This window comes from Mesoplodon mirus (genome assembly GCF_964341445.2).
Source record: "Mesoplodon mirus genome assembly, chromosome: 5".
NCBI lineage: Eukaryota > Metazoa > Chordata > Mammalia > Artiodactyla > Ziphiidae > Mesoplodon > Mesoplodon mirus.
Window position 1 is genome coordinate 162004763 of NC_138980.1, and position 12005 is coordinate 162016767.

Genomic DNA, 12005 nt, shown 5'->3' on the forward strand with positions numbered 1-12005 from the left:
TATATTATTATTATTTTAAATACAGAATTTTATTTAGAAACTGTTTAAAGTAGCAAAAAACTTTGTCAAGATAGACCAGGTGGAAAATGGGTTCCCAATAAAATGGAATTTTAGGGCAACAAAAGTCTAAAAGGCTACAAAAGAGAAATAGCACCACTGTTATTTGAACAATGGCTAGTTACTTGCATTTTTTGGCATTGTTCATCACTGAATCTGGGTTTTCCTCTGAATTCCACACAAAGCATGCACTACACAACGAATTTTATCATAAAATATCTGCTTGCTACACACATTTTAGGACAAGCTACCACCAGAAACAAATCAATACAAATACATCAGGGGCAGAACAATCTCAGTAGTGGGTAACACACATTTTGCAAAATTCTGCTGAAAAAAGGAACTGAATAGGCTGTGGGCAAAGCAAATGAGGGAGTTAAGGAATGAAATATTTTAAATATTAATAATTAATTCAGACATGGTACTGTATGTTCTGCAAAAGAAAAGTAACATTTAGTAACACACTAACATTTTTATCTCCAAAGAGATGAGTGTGTTGGCAAAGTATTCCTATAACAGTGGAGGGCTGTGGACAGCAGGTACTGAAAACACCCAGCCTTGCAGATCCCAAGGTAGCAGTGGCCTTCCTTCACTGATCACTTCCTTTGCCAGAGGTCCAGAAATAACTTGCAGCATTGTCACCTGCCTGCTGAACTTCCACTCTAAGCAGCAAACTTTAAGGAGCCAAAGAGGAGTCCCCAGTGGGCAAGGGGAGCAGAGAAGAGAAACATGTTAAATGTAAACTTAAAAGACAGTAAAATGGGACACCACCCCCATTCAAACCCCAGAGATGTGGGCAAGTCCCCAAAAGTAGTTGTTAGATTTAAAAACTGAACACACCTCATTTCAAACAACAACAAAACACAGTACATAGAAATATCAGGGATAACTGGAAAAATCACCAGAGGAATGTTCTATGAAAATCAAGCTCTTCGACTCAAAACATCTCAAGGCTGAAACACACCCTCTATTCATCCAGGCAACAATGCCTCTTGCTTCTTATCAGGGATGCAACTGGTCAAGGACACCAACTGGCTTTACAAAGCAACTTTTCCAATTTTCCTTTTGGGCCAATGTCTGGGCCTGTGAGGATCAGGCAGCCCCGTGAGGGCTGGGAACAGCAAGTCCCAAAGGTTTCAGGTTTTGGCCCTTCCTTCCCAGACACATTGTCAAACACACAGAAGCTCCTGTCATGTTACATTTTACATTTTGAAATATGGAAGCATCTTTTAAATACTCTTAAGGCATTTATTTATTAAAGCGTTCTCTGTCAAGATTTCACATTAGCTTAAAATTCAAATCAGTCTTTACATTTCTCTACTGAGGTCTCCACCCTCTCCAGCCATCACTGCTACCAGCATCTACACAGTGAGCCCTATGGTCAGCCTCTTTGCTCCCTGGGTGATCCAACTAGATGTTAATACCGCTCTGCTACAAGGTAAAAGCTCCTAACTCAAACTTATTGGAAAAGGAGTGAAACTTCTGCAAAGTGCACTTTAAGAAGAGGTACTTTTTGCTTATAAAAAGAAACCAGTGAGTCCTCTAAGAATAATAAAAGGGAATATTTTACAGTTAAGCACATGATTTGGAGTGAGGAATTCGGATGATGCTCAGCTGGTCCAGGCTGTCAATACTCTTCTTGTTCCTCCTGCGGGCCCCCTTCATCAGGCATCACGAAGCCTTCGTCTGTGGCATACAGAATATCCACAGTCCTCTGCAATACAGGGTTATTCTCCCCTTCGTCCTCCTGGTAAACCAATTCAGTGTTCCTTAGCTTTCCAAAGGAGAAACCTCTCTCTTTCTCCAAGTCTTCGACGGCAAGTTTCAATACGTTGACCTGCTGCATCAATTCGGCTGCTTCGTCATCCCCGTTCCCCACACCAGGGTTCTCCCGCACCACGCCCGGGCCAGCCTTAGGGGTTGCAGTAGTTCTGTGTGTTGCAATGGGCCTCTGTGGAGCTGCACTGCTATAGCTGAGAGGTTTCTTCAGTTTGTTCAGAGCCGGAGCAACAAGGGAGGAGGCCACCGCAGTTCCTTGACCTTGTCTGGCAGCTACAGGGTCATAGTTTTTCCCATGATAGTTTGCATCAAAAAACGTCTTGGACCACTGAACGAATTCAAACTTGTCCTGAAACCTTCCTTTTACTAGTTTGTCCACAGGAATTATTTTGTCAACACCCATCCTCTTAAAACCTGCTTGTAGTATTTTGAAGTTCTGGATGTACTCGTGTTCTAGCTTAGCATGGAATTTCACTTTCTTCAAGGCAATGGAGCCAGGGAACAGCATGTCCATAAACTGACAATAGGCAGCCCCTGAACACAGACGTTCAATCAACTCATTGATCCAGGCTAGCATGTCATGTCGACTGAGGTTATCACTGGTGACTGACGTTGAGTACACATTCACTGCCACCTTCGGCTCTCGGCTGGACTACGTCCGCTGCCCATAACCAGCTCCGGTTCCATCTTCATCTCATTCAAACCGCCTGACCCCGCCCGCCCCTGTGTATATATTATTAATAAGTTTTTATTAAGCACCCACTTGTCTCAATCACAGATTTATAGATTCCACAATAGATCTCACAGAAAAGTACTAAGTGGGAAAAACAGAGTCTAATAACTGATACAAATTCAAATATGGGCTTCCCTGGTGGCGCAGTGGTTGAGAGTCCGCCTGCCGATGCAGGGGACGCGGGTTCATGCCACGTTCCAGGAAGATTCCACATGCTGCGGAGCGGCTAGGCCCGTGAGCCATGGCCGCTGAGCCTGCACGTCCGGAGCTTGTGCTCCACAACAGAAGAGGCCACAACAGTGAGAGTCCCGCGTACCGCAAAAAAAAAAAAAAAAAAAAAAAAAAAAAAAAAAAAATCAAATATGAAAAAAGAGTCATGGACCTGTTGATGTATGGAATCCCAAATTGGTTTAAGATTGAGAAATTAGAACGCTAAAGTGAAAGACTATTGAGGAAAAAGCCAGATAGGCAGAAGTTAAATGAAGATTAATTGAACCACATAAAGAAGTAGATTGCCATGCAAGGATTAAAACCAAGATATTAAATATTCCAATAAAACATTTATTATTGTTTAGCTGTTAAGTAATAAAGCAAGGGTCTAGTTACTGGAGAATTGAAGGAATGCAGTTAAAATATAATGTGCCACAATGCAAAAAATACACTTTATTCTTTTGAAAATTTGAAGTTGAACTACCTTTGTAGTTAGGTGTCTGCATTCAAGATCCAACACGAATTGATAACTGTAGAAACTTGGGAGGGCTTTATTTTATTTTATTTTTTAACATATTTATTGGAGCGTAATTGCTTTACAATGTTGTGTTAGTTTCTGCTGTATAACAAAGTGAATCAGCTATATGTATACATATACCCGCATATCCCCTCCCTCTTGCGTCTCCCTCCCACTTTCCCTATCCAACACCTCTAAGTGGTCACAAAGCACCAAGCTGATCTCCCTGTGCTATGCAGCTGCTTCCCACTAGCTATCTATTTTACATTTGGAACTGTATATATGTCAGTGCTACTCTCTCACTTCATCCCAGCTTACCCTTCCCCCTCCCCGTGTCCTCAAGTCCATTCTCTACGTCTGCTTCTCTATTCCTGTCCTGTCCTTAGGTTCATCAGAACCTTTTTTTTTTTTTTTTAGATTCCATATATATGTGTTAGCATATGGTATTTTTTTTCTCTTTCTGACTTACTTCACTCTGTATGACAGACTCTAGGTCCGTCCACCTCACTACAAATAACTCAATTTCATTTCTTTTTATGGCTGAGTAATATTCCATTGTATATATGTGCCACATCTTCTTTATCCATTCATCTGTTGATGGACATTTAGGTTGGTTCCATTGTTCACATGATATAGATTGTATTATAAATCCATTTTTAATTTCTTTTTTAACAGTTTGAAGACAAAGCTAAGTAATATCTGTGTATATAATTGGATGATATAACCCTCAAGTCTCTCTTTTTTTTTTCTTTTTCTTTCTCAGTTTTTAAAATTGGAAATATAATTTGCATTTAGTGAATTTCACAGATCTTATGTGAATATTGGATGAGTTTTTACATATATATAATCTTTAGATCTATTTATCTATCAGTTGAGACGTATAAGATTTCCTTTACCCCAGAGAATTTCTTTTTATTTTAAATGGTACATTAGATGGTTTTAAGTGCTTTTTTGTTTGTTTTATTTGTTTTTAATTTAGATATAATTGACATATAAAATCATGTAAGTTTAAGGTGTACAATATGTTGATTCAATATATTTATATATTGCAATATGTTTACCACCTTAGTATTAGCTAAAAACATTTCTCTATGTACCTCTTAGGGCAATTTTTTCCCCAGAAGCAACCACAAGCTACATTTCTGATTTCTCTAAATATAGAATAGTTTCACCATTCCAAATTTCTTTGTGCTTCACTTATCTCTCCTTCTACTTGCTCAAACCCTGGAAATCACTGATATTTTTTATCATCCTTATAGTTCTGCCTTTTCATGAATATTACATAGTTAAAATCATACAGTAAGTAGCCCTTTTAGACTGGCTTCTTTCACTTAGCAACATACATGCAAGATACCTCTGTGTATTTTCATGGCTTGATAGTTCATTTCTTTTTATTACTGAATAATATTCCATTGTATGGATATAAACATGATATTTAGTTTATCCATTCATCAATTTAGGGACTTATTGACTGCTTGCATTCTGGCAACTATGTATAAAACTACTGTCAATAGTCACACGAAGATTTTTGTGTGAATATTAGTTTTCAATTCATTGCAGTAAATACCGAGGAGCTTAGCTAGATCATATGGCAAGACTGTGTTTAACTTTGTAACAAACTATAAAAAGGTCTTGCAAAATGGCTGCTCCACTTAACATTCCTGCCAGCAATGAATGAAAGTTCCTGTTCCTTTACATTCTTGCTAGAATTTGGTATTTTCAGTGTTATTTGGATTTTAATAAGGGTGTAGCAGTAACAAATTGTAGTTTAATTTGCAGTTCCTCTCAAGATTATTTCTTTATCTTTGATATTCTGCAGATATGAGATACTTAGGTATAATTTTGTTGTTGTTGTTTTGTTTTGTTTTGTCTTGGCATTTTTCCTGCCTGCTGTTCTTGAGCTTTGTGCATCTGTGGTTTGGTGTCTGGTTTGGTGGTTTGGTATTAATCTAGGGAAATTCTCCATCATTATTGCTTCAAATACTGCTTCTGTTCCTTTCTCTCTTTCTTTCCTGCCTTATATCCCCATATATGTATGTTACATTATATGCTATGTTGCAGTTTTTGTTTTTACCCCACATTTCTTAGATATTCTGTTCCATTTTTTTCAGTCTCTGTTCTCTTTGCTTTCAGTTTTGGAAGTTTCTATTGACATATCTTCAAGCTCAGACATTCTTTCTCCAGCTGTTTCCATTCTACTAGTAAGTGCATCAAAGACATTTTTTATTCCTGTTTAGTGTTTTTGATCTCTAGCAATTTCTTTCTGATGCTTTCCATCTCCTTCTTTAGATTATCCTTATGTTCTTGCATATTGTCTATTTTTGTTTTCTATTAGAGCCTTTAATGTTTTAATCAAAGTTGTTTTAAATTCACAGTCTGATAATTCCAAAATCCCTGCTATATCTGAGTCTGGTTTTCAGTCTTGTTTATCTTCAAACTTTGTTTTTGTCTTTTATTATGTCTTGCAACACTTTGTTGAAAGTTGGACATGATGTGCTCGGTAAAGGGAACTCTAGTAATTAGTCTTTTAGTGATGTGGTGGTGAGGTGTAGGGGCAGGGGAAGCATTCTGTAGTCCTATGATTAGGTACTAGTCTTTTTGTGAACCTGTGAATTTCACAAGTACCTGTCAATCCTCCCACCCCCATCTTAGGTGGGATAGTATGGGTGGAGGGGACTGGAGTTGGGTATTTCCACCACCGTTAGAAGGCTAGAGGAGACTGGATTTGGGTATTTTCCTTGCCCTAGATCAGTGAGTCTCTGACTAAACCCCAATAGGCTGTGGTGAAATAGTTCCTTTTGAGGGTAGGTCTTTTTAAGAAGAATGGAATGCTCTGGCATATTTCAAAGTGGTTACTTTCCCCCACTCTTGTAGGAAACCAAAGGGAATATTTCTCCAGTATTCACCTTGGGAAACTGGAAGAGCTCCAGGAAATAAAACTAACTAAAGTGTGGGGTTCCCCCATGGAGTTTTAAACTCACAAACTTGTTATCACTGATCGTCCAGCAATTTTTCAATTCAGATTTTCCTGCCCTAGTATTGAATCCCATAGAGACCTCTGCTCCCTTATTTTTGCTCTGGAAAGCTGCAGTTCTCTCTATCTACCTGTCTGCCTCTCCAACTTTTAGAGAAGCAATTTGCCCTGTGACCTCACTTCTCTGACATATCTAAGAAGAGTTGATTTTTCACATTGTTCAGCTTTTTACTTGTTATTAAGGCAGGCTTTCAAGCCCCTAACATGCAGGACTGAGAACTGGCAGTCCTGATGTGCAGCTTCTTAATTACAAATGATGTTGACCATCATTTCCTAAGCTCACTTGCCATCTATATATCTTCTTTGGTGGTCTATCTGTTCAGATATTTCCTGCATTTCATGTGGGTTGTTTATTTTCTTATTGCTTACTTTTAAGTGTTCTATGTGTAGTTGGATATGGTGATTTCAAAATAATTTCTCTCCCTTGAACATTTTCAAAGTGGTTACTTTTCCCCTTTCCCTGCCTGAACTATTGGGGAGTAAGGGCTGTGGAAAGGGGATGTTTTTCCAATTTTTGCAGTGTGAACCTGGTGGTATTCCTGAAGGTAAAACTAATGAAACTGTGGGGGCTGCCCTTATACTGGGCCTATAGGAATTTAACTTTCAGTCTGTTCCACACTCAGTCTACAGCAGTTCATCAGCTACTGTTTGGGGTTTCTACCAGTCACTGTCTTCAGTGGCTTCTCTCCTGATAAATCATGATTCTCTGTACTTGCCTTTTCCCCCCATTTTCTGAGACAGTTTGCCTTGTGACCTCAATTCTCTGATAGATCTAAGAAGAGTTGCTGATTTTCAGTTTTTCAGAGATTTTTTTTTTCTTGTAATGAGGGTGGAAGCTATGACTTCCAGGGTCTTTATATGTTAGAGCAGAAACCACTGTGGTGTCACTTTAAATTATATAAACAGTTGTATATATATGAACTCTTGTATATAGCAATCTTGTTTTTCCCTGGATTTTCTATTCTATTTTTTGAGATGTATTTTGTATGTGTGACAATTCCAAATTATTTACATTATAGAGGTCTAATAGTACATTTGATGTCTTAAAGAAGTAATTCCCCCTCATTGCTCTTCTTTTGGCATATTTGTTGTTCAAAATAAACTTTGTAATTGATTTTAATAAGTATTAAAAAGTGGAAAATGACAGCACTTTATTTGGAGTTGTAATAAATTTATAAATTAACCTATAAAAATGTAATACCTATTATATTGATCACTCCTATTCAAAGAGAGTTTTTCATTTTTTTCAAATCTACTTTCTTTTGATGCAAAAAGTTTTATAGATGCTAACATCTACTTTAAATTGATTTCTTTTAATTTTGCTTCCAGTCATCCTTGTAAATTGTTGTTTTTTTATTGTAAATGGAGGTTTTCTCTATATTTTTATCTTTTTTGATAGGCTTTCTTTGCCTATATGTAAACTATTGGTTTTATGTACATTTCATTGTTATTACTTTAGTAAGTTTTCCTGGTTTTCATGGTAGTTTTTCATTGGCTTATTTAGGCTGTGACATCATCTTTAATGTTTAATTTCTTTCTCTCAAATTCTATGTTTTTTCTCTTCTCCAACTGCATTGACTAATGTTTCTTACATTATTTTAAATAGTGGTGAAAATGTAACGCCTTATATATTTGACAGTAGCAGAAAAGGTTTTTATGTTTTTCCATTAAATAGATAAAGGTCTTTGGATGAATGCATATTGTTCTATCAATTATTATTTTATTTAGTGCTCTTTACCACAAATGGGCATTTTTTTCATTTTTTATAATTTATAAAATTATAAAATATTATAAATTATTATGTGATTCTCCTTATATTATTATGAGTGACTATATTGAAACAGTTGCTTCTATTGAAATGCTTGGATTTCTGGGATAGTTGAAACTATATTTAGTCATGTTTTTATTTTTTTTTACTTTTTCAATATGCTATTGAATTCTGTTTGGTATTTTTCATTAAATATTTCTGAATTTATATTCATAAATGAGCCTGGTATATGGCTTTCTTTTTGGTGTAGTTCTTGACAATTTTCTTAAAGAATTTTATGGTTTCATCATAAAATTAATTTGGAAGTTTTCCTTTATTTTCTATTCTCCATAATAGATTAAGCAGCATTGGGATAAACTACTCTTTAAAGGTTTCTTTAATACTTTAGAGAGTAAATTTGGGCACAGTGAATAATTATGCCAGGTCTGTAGTATAATAAGTAAGACATATGATAAAATTCATAAGGTGGGAATATAAAATCCTATGACTCAACTTGTAATGTATTAATACTAACTATATTTATATGCATCCTTGAGTGTAATTTTTTTTCAAAATGGCAATATACAAGTTCTGTTTCATAATTGCTTGTTAAAATGTAATTTAAGTCATTTTAGAATTGCATGCAAAATATGTTTGCATGGTATTTTAAAATATGATCATCTATTTATATACATAATGCTTCTTAAATTGACAGATTTCTCTGTAAGTTGATTACTTATATTTAATTATAATTAATAATACTATAATTATAATTTATTCATTCATGGATGCATACATTAATTCTACACCCGCTTACTAGTGCTATGTTATGGTCATGTGATAAACACAGGATATTAAAATTAAAATAAGACTTAATTTCCCACTTTAGAAAAAATAATGGTAGTTAACACAGATCCACAGGCAAGGAGCTCTATAGCTCCTAATCCTAACAGCAGGCAAAAAACATACTATATTTTAGGTATCATATATTAATGAAATGATCTTCAGAAATGTTAATAATTTAAGCCACTTACTCTTATGGGATGTTCTGCTGACACCAAGTTCAAGACTTTGAGAAATTGTAATGCTATTCTTTTAGATTTTTAGCATGAAATTGAATATGTATGAAACCCTACCTTATTATTTTGAATAATGTATTGGAAGAATACTCTCAAGGTATTCAAATATGACTACAAACTCAAGAATGATATTACATGATGATGAAAATAATGATTCTTAAATTTAATTGGCTTGGGTCATAATAAAACCTCCATCAACCTTAATTACTCTAAAGACTTCGGACAAGGTATTTAACCTCAAAACGTGTGGTTTCCAATCAAGGAAAAGATGACCCTAGTAAAACCTAGCTTTGAGAGCTGGTGTAAAGATTAAATAGTCCTGTCCCTTACTAAGCAGTCAAGTGTTTGCTATATTTTTTATTAAATAAAAAAGGCAAATGACTGCTAAAATTGAAGCTTCTTATTCTAAGACCAATCAAAACCTAAAAATTTCTTCTTCAGGTTACTCTGCGAATTCAGTTGATATTTACCAAATTTTTAACAACAAATTTGGTTACATTGAGCACAGTTCCTAGTTTAGGCCCCTCAGCTCACCACTTGAAACAGTTCTCCTCTGAAGCAGATATTTCAGGAGAAGATCTGGTAACACACACTGAAAGTGTACAGTTCTAGTTATTTCTGCCAAGCTTGTAGCAAATATCTGGGATGGATACAAACCATACATTATTCTGGTACATAAGGTCCTTGCAGTAGGAATTCTCCATTACCTGCCTCCTCACCCCTACCATGAAGCTTTCCATGTATCTACCCACTACTGGGGCATATTCTCCAACTGTATATTCATATAAGAGATGGAGGAGAGAATAAGGATTATTTTACTTCATTATGGAATTTGTTTAATACAATTTTTATCCTTACCTAGGAAACAAGTTCTCCAGTCTAGTGATGGTGAAAAAAGATAATTTTATTCATTTGAAGAATATGTCTATTAAATGAAATCCTAATTAATTAGAATTCTTTAGGGAGAAGTGATAATTAGGTTCTCCTGGACCTCCTACAGTGTAGAAATTAATTAAATAACAAATTAAAAAATGATTTTTTACATTTTCAAAGTGGGGTTACCACCTTCAGTAAATTACTTTCTATATCATTGATTTTTTTCCCTTTATACCGGCATAGAACTGAACATCTCGACAATCAATTCCTAAATACCTCAATTTAATCTTCATTACATACAAAAAATTATCTCCCCACAAGATATGTATTACTTTTCCCTTCAAATGTATATTTGGGGTATTTAAAATTATTGCTCTAATTTTATTAAATCCACATTTGTGTTTTTTTCTCATTTTGGAAGCTAATACTGAAAAAGTATGTCTGTTAACTATTTTGCATAATAGCTAACAAAGGACAGAAGTACTCATATAGACAACTGATGATGTCATACAATTGCTGAGAAACTCATCATATCTAAAAAGAAAAATGGGCTATGAAGTCAGAACAGCACGCATCTCAGTTCTGCTCTGTCACTGACCACACCTATGTATGTAGATCAATTACCAAGTCTTTTTACACTTATTTGTACTTAGGTTACCTAGGGTTAATAATCATTACACAAAGGCCTACTGGAACCATGTGTATCTCTCTTGAAATAATATTTTATCCTGTCATTGAATTCCAGTATTTAAATTGTCAAAAGTAAGTATCTGCTTTCTTTAGAAAACCAAAATGAAAACCTATTATGTAAACACTTTCTAGTGATATAATTTAGGACCATTTTACACCAATGTGCTTAGCATTTTGTTTTCATAGTGAGTAGTTTATAAGTGGATTGGAGAGACCCAGTGTATTTTCTCTACATAAATTACTTAAAGATACAGAATACATAAATTATAAAAGAATAATAGATTCAGGACAATATCTTCTCATAAGCAACCACTTACTATATGGAGTCAGATTATAAATTGAATTATTAGACAAAACTACTTCAAAGGATTCTAAATATCCCTTGAAATATTTTTCTAGTAGATTTTCAATTATCAATCATCAAGGAATTATCTATATATTTATTTAGTGTCTGAGAATATTTCTCAAGAACAAGATTGTTTTCACAGTAGGTATGAAGTAAGAAACACACACAGAGGAATACATAGAAACATTTAGTGAGTAATTAACTTTTAAGAAAGCTAATTTATATGTTTTGAAATATACTAATAATTTATTGATATTAAAAGTCACTTCACAAGTTGGTTGTAGAAAAATACAGAAAAAAATAAAATTAAGATAAACTGATTATACTAAGAAGAAACCACTATTACATACAATACATAATACTATATGCACAAATGATACTACTTTTTAATGTTTTACAATGAGACAATGAAAGTGAAATACAATTTTGTTAAATTATATTATTTTGAATAACTGAATTACAATGGAATTTTTGTCATTCAATGAGACATAATAAAACACATGTTAATTATCATAACAATATTAGTTTCTTTTTGAAAAAGGTGATGACCTCAATTTAATTATTAGATAACTATGTTCTTAAAAAAATCATAAAATTGAAATAAGTCAATGAAAAGCAAGTCCTAATAAATTCACCTTCAAAATGAAAGAAAAAAAATGAGAAAGAATCTCCTGTTTTTTTTTTTCATTTTGTTAAAACATTCTTATGAAAATCCACTTAAATAAGAGAACTATTGAATTTATTTTTTTAATTAATTTATTTATTTTTGGCTCATTGGGTCTTCACTGCTGCATGCGGGCTTTCTCCAGTTGTGGTGAGCAGAGGCTGCTCTTCATTGTGGTGTGCAGCCTTCTCATTGCAGTGGCTTTTCTTGTTGCAGAGCACGGGCTCTAGGTGTGCAGGCTTCAGTAGCTGTGGAGTGCAGGCTCAGTAGTTG

The 12005-nt window shown here is 34.7% G+C and overlaps 1 protein-coding gene across 1 annotated transcript; it reads right to left on the reverse strand.

Annotated features, from left to right (window-relative positions):
* Positions 1–1684: 1684 nt before the first annotated feature.
* On the reverse strand, positions 1685–10285 carry LOC309805416 (microtubule-associated protein RP/EB family member 1-like; the record flags this gene model as incomplete). The annotated part of the gene is made up of 2 exons (XM_082623317.1): positions 1685–2488; positions 10268–10285. 2 exons carry the CDS (start codon positions 10283–10285, stop codon positions 1685–1687), a joined length of 822 nt encoding a protein of 273 aa, XP_082479443.1.
* Positions 10286–12005: the final 1720 nt, after the last annotated feature.